The following is a 20,510-nucleotide window of genomic DNA, read 5'->3' on the forward strand; positions in this document are numbered from 1 at the left end:
CAGCTATATAGCGCTTGCCTGGCATCCTTGAGTACCTAGATTGGTTCCCCAGCTCGAGAGGTGTGCAAACTCAAGCTTACCATCTCAGCCTTCAGGAGGAAAGGATGGGGCAAAGGCAGGAGGATCCAGGCAGGGTCCACCAGCCAGAGCTGCATAGCAAGACTTGCTCTCAAAACAAAGGGTGGATAGAATGTCTCAGCTGATGAAGGCTCCTGAACAAAAATGGACCAGGAAGTTGTCTTGTGGGTAAAGCAAGAACATAAACAACTCAAAATAGCGTAGGAAGTCCCTGAAACTGAGCAGATTCACTAGGCCCCTCCTGTCAGAGTAAACAGTAAAAGCTGAGGGAGCTGCAAGGAAGACTCTCAGAAGAGCTGAGCTGCCAAGAAGACTGAGACCAGACCCACTGCCTGGAGGAAGCCCAAACCCGCTGAGCTACTAGAAGAGGTTTAGTCCAACTGAGGCATGTAGAAAGGACAGGCTCGAAACTGTTGAGCTTCCTGCAGGCTGTGCAGTGAACTCTAGGCTTCTAGCTTCGTGAGCTGTCACCAGTGTTAGTTTCTGCAGCAGCAGGCTGGCTCTGCCACCTAAGCAGTTACATTTTCACCTGCTGCCAGGGATGGTTCCACTATCAGCAATAGGACATGTCCAGCCCTTAAGAGTGTTTGCACAAGCCGGGCATTGGTGGCCCACGCCTTTAATCCCAGCACTCAGGAGGCAGAAGCAGGCGGATCTCTGTGAGTTCGAGGCCAGCCTGGTCTACAGAGCGAGTTCCAGGACAGCCTCCAAAGCCACAGAGAAACCCTGCCCCCCCCCCAAAAAAAAGAGTGTTCGCACAGTTTGCTTTCTTGTCTCTTGCTTCTTACTCCTCTCTTGCCTCTCCGGTCTTTTTGTTTTGTTTTGTTTTTTGTTTCTTGCCTCTTCCCTGTTTGTACCAGGTTTTTTCTTTGGGGCCACCGACCAGCTCCCCAGTCATGACTCGGAGACTCATTAGTTTTGAATGCTCCACCTAGCTTAGTCTCATTTCTGGCTGCCTCTTTCAACTTAACCTGCTTCTCTTTATCTACCTTTTGCCTCGGGGCTTTTTACTTTTCCTGTACATCTTACCTTTCATTGCTTTCCCTGTCTGCTTCCTCCCAGGCATATCATTCTTTCTTTCTCTTCACTCTCTCCTTTCATATCTCTCTCTCTCTCTCTCTCTCTCTCTCTCTCTCTCTCTCTCTCTCTCTCTCTCTCTCTCTCTCTCTAGATTTTTCCTCTTATTCTTTCTGCTCACCAGCCTTGCCTATCCTTTCTCTGCCTAGCTATTGGCCATTCACCCATTATTCGACCAATCAAGTGTCTTAGGCAGTCAAATAAATGTGACATATCTTTACCTAATTAGACATAAATAAATGCAGCATAAGCAAGAGTAACACACTGTTCCACAGTTAAAGTAACGCTCTGTGGCAAAAACAAATGTAGCACATCTTCACAGTTAAACTAATGTTCTACGACACCTGTCCTGTCTGCCTGTCTCTCTCGTGTCCCCACTCTGACACAGCCTTTCACTCTTCCGCTGTCCCCTCCCCCTCTCCCAATAAACCCTGGGCACTTACTTTGTTGTGCATGTCTTTGTCACTTACTGCATACCTTGGCAGCTCTGCTTTTTGTCCTTTCAGCCTGTGACCAGTGGGCTTGGGGCTGCAGCCCTCTTTGTGTTATTTCTGCTCCTGTGTGTGACCCCTTGAAGGGGCACTAGGTCACTCAAACATGTGGCTCTGGTAGGCCTTGCCCTTCTCCCCCATTCCCTCTGCCTTGCTAAAAACCATGAGATTATATACCTAAAACTAGTCATCAAACTCCAGTCCCTTATTTGGCCACTTCCTCCTTCTGAGGCTGACTACCAAGGTCCAGCAATCAGAATCTCCCTTTGGTTCATCTAATTAACATGCCCAATTGAAATTAAACACCTCATCCCAGCACTCAGGAGGCAGAGGCAGGTGGATCGCTGGGAGTTCGAGGCCAGCCTTGTCTACAAAGTGAGTTCCAGGACAGCCTCCAAAACAGTATAGAGAAACCCTGTCTTGAAAAACCAAAAAAGAAAAAAAAGAAAGAAATTAAACACCTCATCCTAACATGGGATTCCTTCCTTTACCTCCATAAACAGCCATTTGCTTCAATCTTACCAAAAAGCAATCTACAGATTCGATACAATCCCCATCAAAATCCCAACACAATTCTTCACAGACCTTGAAAAGACAATACTCAACTTCATATGGAAAAACAAAATACCCAAGATAGCTAAAACAATTCTGTACAAAAAAAATGAACTTCTGGAAGCATCACCATCCATGACTTCAAGCTCTATTATAGAGCTATAGTAATGAAAACAGTTTGTATTGACATAAAAACAGACAGGGACCAATGGAATTGAATTAAAGACCCATTAATCCACACACCTATGAACACTTGATATTTTACAAAGAAACTAAAGTTATACAATGGAAAAAAGAAAGCATCTTTAACAAATGGTGCTGGCATAGCTGGAGGTCAACATGTAGAAGAATGCAGACAGATCCATATCTATAGCCATGCACAAAACTCAAGTCTAAATGGATCAAAGACCTCAACATAACCACACTAAGCCTCATAAAATGGGAAGTAGCCTTGAGTGCATTGGCACAGGAGACCACTCCTAAATATAACACCAGAAGCACAGACACTGAGAGCAACAATTAATAAACTGAGAAGCTTCTGTAAAGCAAAGGACACGGTCAACAAGACAAAACGGCAGCCCACAGAATGGGAAAAGATCTTAACTCACCCCACATCTGACAGAGGGCTGATCTCCAAAATAAAAAGAACTCAAGAAACTAGACACCAAGATACCAAATAATCCAATTAAAAAATGGGGTACATATCTAAACAGAATTCTCAACAGAAAAATCTGAAATGGCTAAAAGACAATTAAGGAATTACTCAACATCCTGAGCCATCAGGGAAATGCAAATCAAAATGACTCAAAGATACCATATTGTACCTGTCAAATGGCCAAGATCAAAAACTCTGATGACAGCTTATGCTGGAGAAGATGTTGAGTAGGGGGAACACTTTTCCATTGCTGGTGGGAGTGCAAGCTTGTACAGCCACTTTGGAAATCAGTATGGTGGCTTCTCAAAAAATTGGGAATAAGTCTATCTCAAGACCCAGCAATACCACTCTTGGGCATATATACCCAGAGGATGTACACCCATACCACAGGGATATTTGCTCAACTATGTTCATAGCAGCATTATTAGTAATAGCCAGAACCTGGAAACAACCTAGATGTCCCTCAGCTAAAGAATGGATGAAGAAAATGGAGTACTACTCAGTGGTTAAAAGAAAACAATGACATCTTGAAATTTGTAGGCAAATGAATGGAACTAGAAAAAAAATATCCTGAGAAAATGGAGTACTACTCAGTGGTTAAAAGAAAACAATGACATCTTGAAATTTGTAGGCAAATGAATGGAACTAGAAAAAAAAATATCCTGAGTGAGGTAACATAGACCCAGAAAGACAAACATGGTATGTACTCCCTCATAAGTGGATGTTAGATGTAAAGCAATAGGACAACCAGCTTATAGTCCATGACCCCAGAGAAGCCAGGTAACAAAGAGGACCCTAAGAGAGACATACATGGATCCACCTAGGAAAGGGAAATAGACAAGAGCTCCTGAGAAAATTGGGAGCTTGGGGTGGAGGGAGAGAAGGGAGGAAAGAAGGGGAAGGGAGAAGGAGAGTGAGGAGGAGAACATAAGGCAGGGAGTGAGATGGTTGAGATGGGGGAAGGACAGAGAAGAGAGCAAGAAAAGAGATATCCTGATTGAGGGCACCATTATGGGATTATCGAGAAAGCTGGTACTAGGGAATTTCTCAGGAATACGCAAGGACAATCCCAGCTAAGACCCTAAGCATCAGTGGCCTTCCCCTCTAATCAGATTGATCACTACTTTAATTATCATAGAACTTTTATCCAGCAACTGATGGAAGCAGATGCAGAGATCCACAGCTAAGCACTGGGCTGAGCTCCTAGAGTCCAGTCATAAAGAGCTAGGAATGATAATATGAACAAAGGGGTCAAGACAAGCATGGAGAAAGCCACAGAAACAGCTGACCTGAGCTGGCGGGAGCTCACTGACTCTGGACGGCCAGAAGAGGAGTAGTAGTAGTAGTAGTAGTAGGCCCTTGGAATGCAGGTGGCAGCTGTGTGACTTGGACAGCCTATGTGTCTCCTCTCTAACTACAGTCAGACCTTTGTCCCTCCAGGACAAATGTCCCTTCCCCTTTTCCATTGTCTGATTCCCCTTCTCCCTTGTCCTTGTCCCCCATCTCCTTTACCACTGCATCCAAGCCCATTCTAACACAGACCTCCTCTTTTCCTCCCCCCCTTTTTTTTTTTTTTTTTTTTTTTTTTTTGGTTTTTCGAGACAGGGTTTCTCTATGGCTTTGGAGGCTGTCCTGGAACTAGCTCTTGTAGACCAGGCTGGCCTCGAACTCACAGAGATCCGCCTGCCTCTGCCTCCCAAGTGCTGGGATTAAAGGCGTGTGCCACCAACGCCTGGCCCGAGTGTGTGAAGCTTTATGGCTAGCCTTGGCCTAAGAATGGGCCTGATTCTGATCTGATGTTAGCTTGATATGGATCACATATAGCCTGACTTGGGTGAAATCACTTTTTAGGGGGATGGAAGGTTAGAGATAGAGTCTACTCGAATGGTACATGATGGCCTCAAACTTGCACCCACCATGTCTAGCGCTGAACAAACGTTTGCCCTATTTTATAACCCCACTTACATTCTAACCCAAATCTCAAGGACCTAGGTGGATTTCTTGATGCCCAGGCTCATGCTTGTGTTGTACGTCACCTATAAACTGCACACTGCAATTCTGGGCTTGCCTGCCTCCTTCTTCAGTCTCATAGGCCCTTGGGACCAGTTCCTACACACTGGTATTGGGCTGTTTTGTGAAGAAGAAGAGGAAGAAGAGGAAGAAGAGGAAGAAGAAGAAGAAGAAGAAGAAGAAGAAGAAGAAGAAGAAGAAGAAGAAGAAGAGAAGAGCACATTATATCAAAGCATAATACTGGAGACACTGGATGTTGGCAAATGCAATAAACAGATTTATTATTTATTTATTTACTTACTATTTTTGCTTTCAGATACTATATTCTCCTGAGTTCAGTATAAGTAAATAAACAATTGTAAGTGGGGTGATAGTTTGTTTGTGATCTAACAAATCTAGTTTGCCTGAAGATCAGAGTGCAGAGCTAGCCACACCAGTTAGCCACAGGTGCCAAGCAGTGGTGGCACAAAGCTTTAATCCCAGCACTCAGGAGGCAGAGACAAGCAGATCTCTGTGAGTTCAAGGCCACCCTGGGCTACACGAGATTGATCCAGTCTAAAAGAGAAAAAGAACCAGGCGGTGGTGGCTCACACATTTACTTCCAATACTTGAAAGTCATGAGCCTTTAATCCCAACGGTAGGCAGGTAGAGACCAGAGTGGTGTGGCTGGGCGGAGAGAGGAATATAAGGGTATGAGGAGACAGTCTGAGGAGAGGATCGCCCCTTTGGTCTGAACATTGGTAGAGGTGAGGACTCTAGTGGCTGGCTGCTCTGTTTCTCTGACCCCTCAGCTTTCACCCCTTGACTGCTGACTCTGAGTTTTTATTAGTAAGAACAATTGGAATTTGAGCCGGGCGTTGGTGGCGCACTCCTTTAATCCCAGCACTCGGGAGGCAGAGACAGGTGGACCTTTATGAGTTCGAGACCAGCCTGGTCTACAAGAGCTAGTTCCAGGACAGCCTCCAAAGCCACAGAGAAACCTTGTCTCGAAAAACTAAAAAAAAAAAAAAGAATTTGTGCTCCATGTAAGAATCAAATATAACAAACTAATATTATCCAGTCTTCTTGTGATGGTGGAAATTATCTGCACTGTAACCAGAGATACATATAGATTTTGAGTAGTTACAATGTGGTTATTGCAAATAAGGAGTTGAATTGTTTTATTTTAACACCGACTGAAATATTGACATAATTTTTTTTAAGTTGAAGAACTTACTATATAATTAGGGACTTATTTAAAACTCTGTCCTGAGAATGGCTTTCGTGTTTTTTAAAAAGGTGCTCAGTAGCTCTGGGGTTATTACAATTCAGATCCCCAAAGGTAAACTATCATGCCCTTAAGACCTGATTGGCTCAGGTTAAGTTGTCAAACCAACTAGAAGAAACTTGCGGGCGGGACTGAGTTCTCTGCTTCCAACACGTGGGTCTGAAGGATCAAACAAGTCTTGGAGGGATTCTCTCAGATCTTCTCTTCCTTCCAAGTGTGAAAGCTTCAGGCCATTATAAATTGTTTTAACGAGAATCCTGCAGATTCTCGTTCCACCAGCCATCACGCAGGCGTTCAGACGGCGCAAAGCACTCCTCCCGTCGCTAGGGGCCGCTGTGGTTCTCCCGGCGGCCGGAAGGCAGCGCGGCTTCCGCGTGTTCACCGCGCATCCGCAGGCCTCCGCGCGCTCTTCCGGCCATTCATACGCCTAGTCGGTGAGCCTTTGGAGCTCGAATTCCGTGCCCAGTAGGACGAGAGGGAGGCTGCGCCGCTAGGATGAAGCTCGTGAGGTGAGGAGGCTCCCCCGGCGGACCGAAGGCGGCGGGGACAGGGTTTGGGCGGGCTCGGGAAGCCGGGCCTCTGTGCTCGCAGGGAGGCGGGAAAGCCGCGTGCGCGCGGCCTGCTAACGGCCCCCGCGTTCCGGCCCGCCGCGCCCTTCTCGTTGCTGCCGGCGAGGAACCGGCGCGCCCCGGCCCCCGCGCGACCTCCAGGAATGGGGGAGCCGAGCCGTTTCGGCTCGCCTCGTATCCCGCGCCTTGATCGGAGCGGAGGCCGCTTTCCCTGGCGAGTCGGGCTGCTCGCACGGACGAGAACTCAAAACCCGTATGGGTTTTATCTGCAGATAACGACGCCGATTTGCTAGACGTTTTAGATTAAGTTCTCCTTTATTTTGGAGCGGTTATGTGTAACTCATCTCGTGTTGGCTTCCGATTCACGACAGTGTCCCGGGATGGGGCAGAAGTTAAGCTAATTTCGCCCGATTGCAGATTGTGTCGGTTAGTGGAGCTTTGCTGGTATGATGACTTCCAAACTAAATAGGCATTAGGCAGAACCTGAAACAGGGTATAATGCCCAAGCCATTAGAAATAATTTGGTTTCTTGTTGAGTCAAGGACTGTTTGTAGTCATGTTAAAAGTAGTTGTACACAGTTCACGAGATTTTTCCTTTTGGGTTTTCGAGACAGGGTTTCTCTGTGTAACAGCCCTAGCTGTCCTGCACTTCGCCACGTAGGCCTCGAACTCATGGAGGCCTGCCCCTGTCACCTGGCAGAATGCACTCAGTTCAGCCCAAGTGCAAAGGACCCCTTTAAAAGAAAGACCTCTGCCCTCCCTCCCTCTCTCTACGGTTTTTCTCTTTCCTTCCCTCCCCTCCCTCCTTTCTTTTTCTAATAAAACTTCTCACTTAAGTCCTGTCTGCCTGGCATGTTTGTCCCTTCGCCTGCCATGGAATCCACAAAGGCCCCCCACGAGCATTTATGATAACACTGCCTCTGCCTCAGCGCTGGGATTAAAGGCATGATCCTCAACCACCTGGCTACAAAATTTCTTTTCTGTTTAATGATGAAGGCAAAATAGGTTACTTCTGGTCCAACACTCTGTTCAGGGGGAGCTGGTAGAGAAGGAATATAAGGTTTTTGCTTTTTTAAAAATTCCACCTGTTCTGGGGATAGCACCTAGAGAGCTTCCAATAATCCCTCTACCTTTGAGCTATAGCTCTTCTGTTTCCGTACTGCCTGATGTGAACTATAACGTATTTGCAGTAACTTGGGTTTTTCTCATTCTGTTCCGATAAATTTGCTTTTGGGTAGTGGTAATGGTGGGTTACCTTGACCTCCAGCCAACATCCTAGGCAAGTGCTCACTCTGTTACTGATGTGAACCCCGCCCTCGTTGGAGACAGGGCTTCTCTGGGTAGTCTTAGCTGTCCTGGAACTTGCCCTGTGTGTGGACTAGGCTGCCTCAAGCTTGTCGACTGCCTCTGTGTGAGATTAAAGGTGTGTACTGCCACCGCCTCCTGCTGATGGGATTTTTTAAATAGCTTGTCCTGAATCCTGTTTTTTGTAGTGCACAATAAAGACATTTCTTACGGGAGAATATATTTTGCCTCATAAACATGGCTGTTTGACTAGTTTGCATTTTCAGGGTTTCTCTGTATTGTTTTGGAGGCTGTTGGTCCAGCCTGGCCTCGAACTCACAGAGATCCGCCTGCCTCTGCCCCCGAGTGCTGGGATTAAAGGTGTGCGCCACCACCGCCCGGTTCAGTGGGCTTTCTTATTTGTGCATTAATGGGACTGTAATCGTCCTTTATCCCATTGCCATTTTGCCCCAGCGCAGGAAGCGACTTTTCCTGGTTACGTTTCTCTTAATCTGCCTATCATCTGACAAATTGCCAATTGTCCTGTTTTTTAAATGAAGACACTGCTCCCTGTCCTGTTCTATTTGGTTTTCTGGTCAAATAGTGAGAATTTAGATACTTAGAGGACCCCATGTACCTGACTATTTGATGTCCCACTTGCAATAAAAAGAGAATTCCAGCTGGGCATTGGTGGTGCATGCCTTTAATCTTAGCATTTAGGAGGCAGAGGCAGGTAGACCGGGGTTCAAGTGAGTTCCAGGGTAGCCAGAAATGCTGTCTTGAAAAAAAAAAGAATTAGAAGCCAGGTGTAGTGGTACATACCTTGAGTCCCAAGCATTTGGGAGGCAGAGACGGGCATCTCTGAATGAGGCCAGCCTCATCTACAGATTAGTTTTGGGACAGCCAGGTCTACACAGAGAAAATGTCTCAACAGCAATAATAATAATAAGAGAATTCACAAAATGAAAAATTGAGACAGGATGTCACCAGGTTGTCTAGAAGTCACTCCATACCCCAGGCTCACTTCAGATTTGGGATCATCCTTCCTCAGCCTACTGAATAACTGAGATTACAAATCTGTGCCTAGATATCTTAAGGGGATTTTTTAGCAGACTGTATCTCCCTACCCACCCCCTTCTTTCTGAAACAGTTTCTGCTTCCTGAGTGCTGAGATTAAAGATCTTTGCCCCATGCTTGGCAACATAATTTTTTAAGGTGGTGTTTAAGGTGCGTTTCCTTTAGTTGCTGAGACATTGGACCTGTCTAGGTGTTTTTTTGTTTTTGTTTTTTTCTTAATTTATTATGTACACAGTGTTCTGCCTGCGTGTACAGCTGCACTGCAGGCCAGAATAGGGCACCAGATCCCATTATAGATGGTTATGAGCCACCATGTTGTTGCTGGGACTTGAACTCAGAACCTCTGAAAAAACAACCAGTGCTCTTAACCTCTGAGCCATCTATCCAGCCCCTCAGTGTTTGTGGTAGTCCAGTGTTACCTATAGAAAGGTCCTTGCCTTCATAGTAGAATGGTGGTGAGAATGAACAGATAATTTTACTTGTGCAGTGTACTGTAATAGTTTACAAAGGATGTTGTAGAAAGATAGACTAGAAAATCTGAATATGAAGTGTTGTTAGAGGCTATTGTAGGATTATCATTCCATGGCCATTTGGCTAAAATAAAACATGGGTGATGCTGTAGCATTATTTCACTGCATGTAATTGTGGTATTGTGAATGACAGACTAGAAAGTCAGAACACGACGTGTCTGCTAGGTGCTGCTGTCCAGTTATTGCATGCAGTTGTTGTGTTAGGGTTACTTTGGCAGAATGTCCTCACTAATGACAGCATCTTACTTTTAGATGGCAAGGTAAAACTGTAAATACTGAGGAGAAAGAAGGAGAAATGGCAACATTTTGATAATTTGTGACCCCTTTAATTTTCTTCATTTGCAGTATATCATAATAAATTAGGGCAGAGGGAGAGTAGCTGAAATGAAGGAGTCATGCATTGGCACAACTGGGGAGAATTACAAAGGCAATTTGTGCCTTAGAACAGACAAGAAAGAGGAGAATTCCTGGTGGGCTACATGTCTAAATATATAAAAGTAAAAGAAGAGAACGTTTTTGCAGTCCTGGTGTGGGAAACGTCACTTTAAAGCCTGAGCTCCAAAAGGGTCGTTATAGAATCAAATAGGGGGGAAAAAAGCCAGGGGGCTGGAGAGATGACTCAGGTTATGAGCACTGGTTGTTCTTCCAGAGGATCCAGGTTCAATTCCTAGGACCTCTTCTGGCATCTGTAGGTGCTAGGGACACATGTTGCACAGAAAATTAAAAATTTGTTTTTTGAGACAGGGTTTTTCTGTGTGGCCCTGACTGTCCTAGAACACTCTTTGTAGAGCAGTCTGGCCTCAAACTCACAGATCCACCTGCCTCTGCCTCCTGAGTGCTGGGACTAAAGGTGTACGCCACCTGGCTTAAATGATATTTTTTAAGGAAAAGGAAAAAGGTGTGGCATGCACTTGGAGTTTGTACTCTAATGAGTGATGGATGATAAAAGAAAAACTCAAACTGATGGATAGTGCATGAATAATGTATAAGCAATTCACAAAAGAAATAAGGGTTTTTCTATATTCATGAAAAATCACAGGCAAATTGCGACTGCCTCTTCCTCCTCCTTCCTCCTGTTTTAGAATTACTATTGTTAAGTTTTATTTTGTGTATATGTACCACATGTCTGTCTGATAGCTAGACAGTTGTGAACTGGCATGCCGGTGCGGGAAGCAAACTGGGGTCCTGGGATAAGCAGCCGCAAGTGCGCCTGACCAGCTGCAGAGCCATCTCTCTAGCCTCCCCCACCCCTTTCCTTTTGAAAGTCTCATTTGGCCAGTCTGGTTTCAAACTCTAGCTAATCCTTGGATTCCTGTGTTCTGTCCCCACTGCTCAAGTGCTAGGATTACAAGCATACTTCTGTCATAGCCATGCTCATTAGAAGATAATTACCATGTGTTTTCGCGTACACAACAGGTGCATGTAGACATTATAAGACGATTTTGGGGAGTTTGTTTTTGCCTTCCACCAAGGTCCCAGAAATTATAACTTAGGTTCTCAGCCTATATATCAAGTGCTTTTGCCTGCAGTTGATATATTTGTTTGTTTAAGATTACAAGTATCACGGTGGTAGCACATGCCTCTAATCCTAGCACTTGGGAGACAAAGGCAGGCTGATCTTTTGAGTTTCAGGACAACCAAGGCTAGAAAGTCAGAACATGAGGTATTTGCTAGGTACTGCTGTCCAGTTATTGCATGCAGTTGTTGTGTTGGAATTACCCTGTCTAGGGGAAAAAAAAGATTACAATTTATTATTTGTGTGTGGGGGGAGGGTTGGCGTCACTGTGTATATACAAAAGGCAAAGGACCCTAGGGGGAGTCGATTCTCTCCATCATTTGGTTCTGGGGATCAGGCTTGGCAGCAAGTGCTTTACCCTTTGAGCTGTCTTGCTATGCCCCCCCTTCCCAACACCTTTTTTTACATAGATGGAAAATTGGAAGGCTGATAATTGGTATTGGTAAGTGCTTGCATAAATAAATTTGTAATAGCAAAAAGTTGAAAATATTCACAATGGGATAATGGGCATTTCCATATAGTGGACTACTATCTGGCTCTTATTTTTTTTTTAAGGAATCTTCTCCAGTGTAAACTGCTAAATAAGTTCTAAGTGTTATAGACGCTATAAAGTAAGAGTGGTTTATTTTGTGTGAAGTTGGATCTTACATATGTGTTTACAGATTAGAAGAATATTCCTATTCACCAAGAATGCAGGAAGAGAAAAGAGAGGTTCCTTATTTCATTTATTTGTTTGTTTTTGTTTTCCGGGACAGGGTTTCTCTGGCTTTGGAGGCTGTCCTGGAACTAGCTCTTGGAGACCAGGCTGGCCTCGAACTCATAGAGATCTGCCTGCCTCTGCCTCCCAAGTGCTGGGATTAAAGGCATGTGTCACCCACCACTCCCCAGCGATTCTTTATTTCTACCACATAATATTTTTGGGTTTTTCTGAGACAGGGTTTCTCTGTGTAGCTTTGGAGTCTGTCCTGGAACTTGCTCTGTGGCCCAGGCTGGCCTCAAACTCAGAGACCTGCCTGCCTCTGCCTCCTGGGTGCTGGGATTAAAGACATGCACCACTACTGCCCAGACCTACCATCTTAATGCTACCAATGACAATTCTTTCTTTTTGTGGTTTAAAATTAGTCTAGGGTCTTTTTTTTTTTTTTTTTGGTTTTACGAGACAGGTTTTCTCTGCATTGTTTTGGAGGCTGTTGGTCCAGCCTGGCCTCGAACTCACAGAGATCCGCCTACCTCTGCCTCCTGAGTGCTGGGATTAAAGGCGTGTACCACCACCGCCCGGCTCTAGGGTCCTTTTGTTGTTTGTTGAGACACTGTCTCACTTGCTGTGTAGACCAGGCTGGTCTCCAATTCATAGAGACCCATCTGCCTTTGCCTCTAGAGTGCTGGAATTAAAAGCATGCCCACCACCACCCTGATACTACTCTAGGATCTTGAATGTCTTCATTTGAAGTTGTTCTCTAATACTTTCCAGTGTTTTCTAGTCCAAAGCTCGGGGCAATTATGAATGTGGCCCAACACAAAATCACAAACTGAAGCATGAACTCGCAGATGACATTACTGTGTCAAACATTTGAATACTCTTACAGCCCACGGGCTGCAGGTTGGACACCCCCTAGAATATGCTGCCCAAGACAGTTCTTCATCCTGTGATACACAGTCATCTGCCAAGTGACAGTTTATTACTTTATTTATAACTTTGAGAGTGTAGTTCAGGAAAAGTTAAACATGCTGTATATTATTAATATGAATTGTTAAGATGTTAGTCTTATGTGTAGGAGTATTTTTATCTGCATGTATGTATGTGCACCACTGCTTGCCTGGTATGAAGGTCCGAATAGGAGGGCCCCAGACCCCCTAGGACTGGAGGTACAAATGGTTGTGAGCTTTGGTGTGGGTTCTGGGTCTCAGACTGAGTTTTCTGCAAAAGTAACACAAGTTCCTACCTGCTGGGTCAAGTGTCTAGACCCCATACAAATTGTTGCAGTAGCATTTTGAAGATTTTGATTCCAACAATTTCACTATACCAGCTTTCCAAAGAGACGTATAAACGTTACAGGTAACAATTGAGGCCTTTTTGTTTTATAGATTTTTGATGAAATTGAGTCATGAAACTGTAACCATTGAGTTGAAGAATGGAACACAAGTGCATGGAACAATCACAGGTGAGGAGCTGTGCTGTTCTGTAATGGCTTTGTTTTTCTGCCTGGGTTCACCTGATGGAGAGGGGTTTGGTTTACTTGCAGTAAAGGTCCTCGAGATTCCATTTGTCTGAGTTACTGAATGAGCCTTAGTTAAGCCTCATATTATATTCTTGTGCTACAGTCAAACCAGACTGCCAGGTGCTCTTGTTTTCATAGCTTGTATACCTTTGCTTGTGTGTTCCTCTGCATAGCATGTTGCTTCTTCCAAAGCACATTTGAAACTTTGTACTTTTATTACATTTGCATTCTGTATTTGGCTATAGTTATATTAGTCTGTTTTTCATATATGTCTGATTGATTCAGTAGGGTATTTTTATACATACTGTATTTTTATCTTCCTTCATTATCCTCTTCTGTTTCCTACTGCTTTCTTATTCCTACCTATCCCTCATTCATGTTCCATTCTTTATTTTTTGCTACCCACTGAGCTTTGGAACAATTTCTTTCCTAATAGGCATTCCGAAAGATAATTTTAAAAATATGAAGAAGTGATTGCTGAAAGAAAGAAAATAGTGCCTTAATATGTGTTCCTATTCTTGTGTAGGCCCAGTGTTTTAGTAAACATGGAGACAAATGGGACCATTTTATGGCTGTTTAAGAACTTTGTAGTACCAGTTGTGAATGGTACTTGCCTATTAAGTTTTGTATGGTCTGTCACCATATTTAAGAAAGTACAGTTGCTGTCCTTGTTAAAGTGCCCTGAGTAGGGATTTGGTTTGCTCCACGTAGAACACTGTTGGACATTGTGGAAGAGCTGGGGTGGGTTTTGTTGTGGTAGTGTTTAGAACTGGTCTCAAACTCACTGTGTATGGTTGAGGATGGCCTTTGGTCTTCCTGCCACTAGCTCCTGGGTGCTGGGATTACAAGTGTGCATTACCAAACCTCTTATTTGGTAATAGGGTTTGAAACCAGGGCTTGTATATATGCTAAGAAAATACTAAACCAGCTGAACTATCCCCAACCCCCAGAATGGAATTTTTTTTTAAGTCAGAATCTAAAGATGAAACCTGTAATACCAAAAAAAAAAAAAAACCCACAAGTTTCACCAAATACAGAATAGGTGCTGTGCTTAGTAAATGGATGTCCCAGGAGGAAAGTTTCAGTGAACTGGGAGAACAAAATTTAATAAAGAAGCTCTCATTCTCTCTAGTGGACAATCACTGTTGAGATTTGGTATCTTACATGAACATACACACATACAATCATGTGCTCAGTCATGGAGGTGGGGAGACATAAGTCTCTGCTACAACTTTCCTACATAAGTTTCCCTAGGAGATGGAGGAGACAGAATGCACTGATACTGTCGTAGGAACAGGAAAGGGTTTGTTTAGGTTTTTTCTCCCCCAATCCTCAAAACAGGATTTTTCTGTGTAGCCCTGGAACTTGTATAGCAATATGCTGTCCTGGAACACGCTCTGTTGACCAAGCTGGCCTTGAACTCAGATCTGCTGCCTCTGCCTCCCGAGTGCTGGGAGTAAAGGCCTGCGCACCCTCCATCCCCCTGCTTGTTTTTGTTTTCTGAGTCAAGGTTTCTCTATATTACAGCTCTGGCTGTCCTGGAACTCAGAGCTCTGCCTGCCTCTGCTTCCCAAGTGTTAGGATTAAAGACAAGGAATCAGAGAAACGACCTGGTTGGTAAAGTGCTTACTGTTGAAGCTTGAGAACCTGAGTTCAGATCCCAGCTTCCAAAAAAGTTGAGTACTTCATGTTCTTGTAATCCCAGTTCTATGAGAGACTCTGTCTCAAAACACAAGGTGGAGAGTGCCAGCTCAGCCATGTGGGTAAAGGTGTCTGCTGCCAAGCCTGACAACTTGAGTTTGTTCCTCGGAGTCCTTGTAGGAGAAGAGAGAGAGCTGACTCCTGTGAGTTGTGTAGGCATCACAGCACATAGGTGCCTGCCTTCCCACCTACCCATATGCATACAAATACAAAAATCGGAGAACAATTGAACAAGACACACACACAAAATCATGTACGTTCTCATTAATACACACAGAATCTTTAAAGTTTGTGTTTTGTTTGTTTTTATTTCGAGACAGGGTTTCTCTGTGTAGCCCTAACCGTCTTGGAAATAGCTCTGTAGACCAGAGATTCATCTGCCTCTGCCTCTTGAGTGCTGGGATTAAAGGTGCTCGCCACAAATGCCTGGCCTTCAGCTGCCTTCTTTATTGTGTTGGTAATTGTTCTGCTTTCTCTCCCTTTAGGTGTAGATGTCAGCATGAATACACATCTTAAAGCTGTGAAAATGACCCTGAAGAACAGAGAACCTGTACAGTTGGAAACATTGAGTATTCGAGGAAATAACATCCGATATTTTATTCTACCGGACAGCTTACCTCTGGATACATTACTTGTGGATGTTGAACCCAAGGTGAAATCTAAGAAAAGGGAAGCTGGTAAGTGTGAAGGTGTTTTGTATATAGTGTATTTAAATCTTAATTCACTGATGGTTCAAAATACATCTGTGAACATCAAGGGCATATTCTTGCTTGCAATGTCTTTTTGGCTTTTCGAGACAGGGTTTCTCTGTGTTGTTATGGAGGCTGTCCTGGAACTCGCTCTGTAGACCAGGCTGGCCTCGAACTCACAGAGATCCACCTGCCTCTGTCTCCAACGCCTGGCTGCAACGTCTTATATACATATGAGTGCATGTGATGCCTAGCACTCCTGGAGTTGCTGTGGAGAAGAGCTGTGCCTTCTCTGCTGTTCTTTCTTCAGTGGATTCTAGATTTGGAGGCTGCAGCTTCCCTTTCTCTTGTTTTGTGAAAATTTATTGTGAATTTTCTTGCTCATGCAGCTTAGAAGACATTTGGTGATTTCTGCCCTTTGTTCGTCTTGGAATTCATGGGAACTGGGCCTTTTAGCTGATTTATTCTCATCTTGTCTCTGCCTTTTTGTTCTAGCTTCTGGGAAATAGCCGTGACCTTGCTCTCTGTCAGCACATACTTTATTCTCAAGCCTCCTTTGAGTTTTTGTAAGATCCTATTCTGTTGCTGTCAGTTTTAGGGTCTCCCTTGCTGTGAAGAGAACTACTACAACTCTCATAGGAAACACATTGATTGGGGTGGCTTCCATTTTCTGAATGTAGTCCATTATCATGTGGGACGTGGCATTGTGCATGCAGAAGTGGTGCTGGCTCCGTCTTGATCAGAAGGCAGCATGAAGGGAACTGTCTCACCGGGCGTGGCTTGAGCATATGAGATCTCAGCACCCACCTCCACAGTCACACACTTCTAACAAGACCACACCTTCTACAGCAAGGCCACGCCTCCTAATAGTGCTACTTCCTTTGGGGGCCATGTTCTTTCAGACTGCCACACTCATGGTTTTTATTGTTGATTGACTAGTAATTGTATTTTTCTCTTGGGGGCACACATGGGGCAGGGGAGTGTGTGGAGACAGGATTTTTCTGTGTAGCCCTGGCTGTCCTGGAACTCTCTGTAGACTAGACTAGCCTCCAACTAAAGAGATCGCCTGTCTCTGCCTCCTGAGTGCTGGGATCAAAGGCATGTACTACCATCACCTGCCATTGATTTTAATTTTGTTCAGTTTATTTGTAATTTGAAATTTTCATGTACATATACACAGTGTCTTTATTAGCTCCTTCTGAATCTCTCCTTTTCCCATATACCCCAATTTTAACTGCCCTACCCAATTTTTCTTTGAGAAGTTTTTAGTATTTTGATTTGTTAGTTTTCTCTGATTTTTTTTTCTTTCTTTTTCCTTGTCTTGAGATAGGGTCCCATGTAGCTCAAGCTGATCTCAAAGCAGCTGTATAGCCAAGAGTAACTTTGAACTGATTCCTGCCCCCACTTGCCAGGGGCTAGGATTATAGTTGTCCACCATCCTGGTTTGTGTGGTGCTAGTGGTCAAACCTGAGGACTGGTGTGTGCTGGGTAGGCATTTTACAGCTGAGCTGCATCCTTAGCCCTGCTTTCTCTCATTTCTCTTCCTGTTTGTCACAGGGTTCTCAGTGTAGCCCTGGCTGTCCTGGAACTCTATAGATCAGACTGGCCTCAAACACAGATCCGCCTGTCTCTGCCTCCTGAGTGCTGGGATGAAAGGCGTGCGCTACCACTGCCCGGCCCTATATGTTTATTTTAAAAGATACTTAGAAAGGACATTCTGGGGCTGGGCAGTATTTGTCCAGTCAAGCATTGAATTTGTGACCCTCCTCAGTTCCCCTAAGTAACCGGGCTTTTAGTCTTGTTCCACAGTGTTTCAAAGTAAGTTGGACTCTTCACTTGGCAGATTCAAAGTTTCAAGATCTAGAAGTCTATACCAGAGCTGTTTTTCTCATGGAGAGGTTTCAGTTCCCTGCTGTATTAGCTACTTTTCTTGTTTCTGTGAGAAAATACCCAACAAGCAGCTTCAAGAAAGGTTTAGTTTACCTTTGAAGCTATCAATATGTGGGTGAATGTCCCTGTCACAGGAGTTATCTAAGACCATTGGAAAACACAAACACTGACATTATGATTCATAACAGCAACAAAAACACAGTTATAAGGTAGCAGTGAAATGATTTTATGGTTGGGGGTCACCACAATATGAGGAACTGTATTAAAGGGTGCAGCATTAGGAAGGTTCATATCAAGGGGTTACATTTCATTGCCTGGAGAAAGCAGAACTCCAGGAGCAGACCCTTGTCCTGTCACATTGTATCAGGAAGCAGAAAGTGAACAGGATGTTTAGCCAGGCAATAAAACCCCAAGGCAGACAGTACCACCAAGTGGAGACCAAGGGATACAATGTGAGTCTATGGAGGACTTTCACATTGAAACCACAGGGTCTGCTTTGGGAGATGTTTAATATGTTGACCTTGAGGTCTTGTTGGTTTGTTGCCTACACCACCGGGAAATGCACTTTGTGTTGTAGCCTGCTGGAATTAGTTATAAAAATACAAATGCTCTTGAGTTTCTTATTATTTTTTACTTAGAAATTACTGCATAGCTTTAAAACACTGATTTTACCTTTCCCTCGCCTTATGTTGCTGCTTTTCTAAATCTCAAGCCTTTCTGTGTCAGTGTCCTTTGATTCCTTCTGTTTCTTTTCTTCCTACTTGTTGGGAGGTAGTGACAGGCTTTATAGGCTGAGGAGGAAAAGGGCACAGGGGCCTGTGTGGTGGCTGGGTACTATGACTGCTGAAGAGAATTTCACCTGCTTTGTTTTCCTTTTTCCCCAGTTGCAGGAAGAGGTCGAGGCCGAGGCAGAGGAAGAGGACGTGGTCGCGGCAGAGGAAGAGGGGGTCCTAGGCGATAATGTCTTTCAAGATTACTCTTTCAAAGTGATAAGGAACTGGGGAATATTTTTTGTACATGTTTTGTTTGTTTGTCAGTTTTTAATAAACGTAAGTGTGGGAATGGAGTTTTCTGCTGATTATCAAATCAAAGTTTCAGGGTCTACTATGCGCTCAACACAGTCTGTTAAGTTCCTGGTGTCAGTAACATGAAATGAGTGTGCATTGCACGTGCATTTAATTTCTTTGATTCCATTATGTGGTGCCCTTTGGATGAAATAAACTCTCAGTATTTCAACAGAGTCCTTATGGGATGGGACCCAAAATTCATTCTCGGTAGTTTTACTCCTTGCAACCAGCCTTACTAGGAAAAATAGTGAGTTTTAGCCGGGTGTTGGTGGCACACGCCTTTAATCCCAGCACTCAGGAGGCAGAGGTAGGCGGATCTCTGTGAGTTCGAGACTAGCCTGGTCTACAAAGTGAGTTCCAGGACAGCCTCCAAGACAATACAGAGAAACCCTGTCTCGAAAAAAAAAAACAAAAAAACAAAAAACATTGAGTATTACCAGCCCATGGTGTCCCATCACTCAAGACAGTCAGATCGTTGAGTTCCACAACAGCCAGAGCTACACAGGGAACCCTGTCTCAGGAAAACAAAAACACACTGATCTTGTTATTGTTAATGCTTTTTTGAAAGGTTATCAATAGACTATGTAACCTTACGTTCTCCAGAAATGAAATTCAGGTGTTCACTAGATTTTCACTTGGGTAGTCTAGAAGCACCAATCAGTAACTTCTTTGTCAAATGTTACAAGGTTTTGTTTTTGAGACAGGGTCTCTACATAACCCTGGCTTTCCTGAAACTCAGCTGTGTAGACTGGGCTGGTCTCCAACTCACAGGGATCTGCCTGCCTGTGTCTCCTAAGTAATGGGATCAAAGGGTACACCCCCATAGCCAGCCTCAAGAAGTCTTAACGAGAGAAAAACCTGTTTTGATAGCAAAATAATTATTACACTTAATAAGAATTCTTAGGTTTTAGTTTGCTGTTTAAAATTTTTTTGAACTTTATTTTTGTGTATGTGTCTGTGTCTGCATGTCGGTATATGCATGTGCCTGAAGAGGTCAGAGGTGTTGGGTTCCCAGTTACAGACTGGAGTAAGGGTGGTGTGAGCCACCTCATGTGGGCACTAGGAACTGACGTTGGATCCTTTGGAAGAATAGTAATTGTTCATATTTTCATCCTCAGAGCCATCTCTCCAGCCCTGTTTGCAGATTTTATCTTATTATTTATTTTTGGCCTTTCTCTGCGTGATTCTAGCTTTTCAGGGTCTAGCTCTGTAGACAAGGTTGGCCTCAAACTCAGCTATCTGCCTGCCTCTGCCTACCAAATGATAGGATTAAAGGTCTGTGCCATCTTGTCCAGGCTTAAAGATGAAGTTGTTTATATATTTTATGTGCGAGTACTCTGCATGCCAGAGCAGGGCATCAGATCCCATTTTAGATGGATTTGATGATGCCATATGGACACTGGGAATTAGGACCTCTGGAAGAGCAGCCAGTGCTCCTAACTGCCATGACATGGACTTAATGCCTTCTCAAAAGAATCATCTAAAACACTGCTCCCATACCCCTCTGAAATTGAAATAGCCCAGCACACATGTAACAAGCATACTTCCGCAGCCTCATCAGCCCCAAATAACACACAGACACTGTTGCTGTCGGCCTTCTCATTAGCTAGTTCTGTCTTAAGTATTAACCCATGACTACTAATATATATTTCTATAAGGACTTTCCGAGGACAGCATCCTGACTCGTCGTCTCTTCCCTGGATCACATGGCAACTCTTGACTACATTTCCCAGAATACTCCTCGACTCCTAATCACACCTATCTTGCTTCCCTATTGGCCAACAGTGCTTTAATTTATCAACATATACACAGAAGGTTTTTCCCCATCACACACACTT

The 20,510-nt window shown here is 44.1% G+C and overlaps 1 protein-coding gene across 3 annotated transcripts; it reads left to right on the forward strand.

The window, feature by feature from the left end:
- The first annotated feature begins 6,479 nt into the window (after positions 1 to 6,479).
- On the forward strand, positions 6,480 to 18,667 carry Snrpd1 (small nuclear ribonucleoprotein D1 polypeptide). 3 transcript variants are annotated; one of them, XM_040757821.1, is made up of 4 exons: positions 6,480 to 6,639; positions 13,192 to 13,268; positions 15,512 to 15,703; positions 18,490 to 18,667. In XM_040757821.1, exons 1-4 carry the CDS (start codon positions 6,626 to 6,628, stop codon positions 18,564 to 18,566), a joined length of 360 nt encoding a protein of 119 aa, XP_040613755.1. In that variant the 5' UTR covers positions 6,480 to 6,625; the 3' UTR covers positions 18,567 to 18,667. The 3 variants fall into 3 exon arrangements, with proteins under 3 accessions (XP_040613755.1, XP_040613754.1, XP_040613756.1); XM_040757820.1 differs by lacking the exon at positions 6,480 to 6,639 and adding an exon at positions 6,844 to 7,125; XM_040757822.1 differs by lacking the exon at positions 6,480 to 6,639 and adding an exon at positions 7,012 to 7,143.
- Positions 18,668 to 20,510: the final 1,843 nt, after the last annotated feature.

Source organism: Mesocricetus auratus, unplaced genomic scaffold (genome assembly GCF_017639785.1).
Source record: "Mesocricetus auratus isolate SY011 unplaced genomic scaffold, BCM_Maur_2.0 Super-Scaffold_100015, whole genome shotgun sequence".
NCBI classification, from domain to species: domain Eukaryota; kingdom Metazoa; phylum Chordata; class Mammalia; order Rodentia; family Cricetidae; genus Mesocricetus; species Mesocricetus auratus.

Bases quoted from the DNA above. Each gene is read 5' to 3' on its own strand.
- Snrpd1 (XM_040757820.1), top strand. From the start codon at position 7,031: ATGTGTAACTCATCTCGTGTTGGCTTCCGATTCACGACAGTGTCCCGG. The intron at 7,126-13,191 runs GTTAGTGGAGCT...TTTGTTTTATAG, and splicing joins CCCGATTGCAGATTGTGTCG to ATTTTTGATGAAATTGAGTC. The intron at 13,269-15,511 runs GTGAGGAGCTGT...CTCTCCCTTTAG, and splicing joins AGTGCATGGAACAATCACAG to GTGTAGATGTCAGCATGAAT.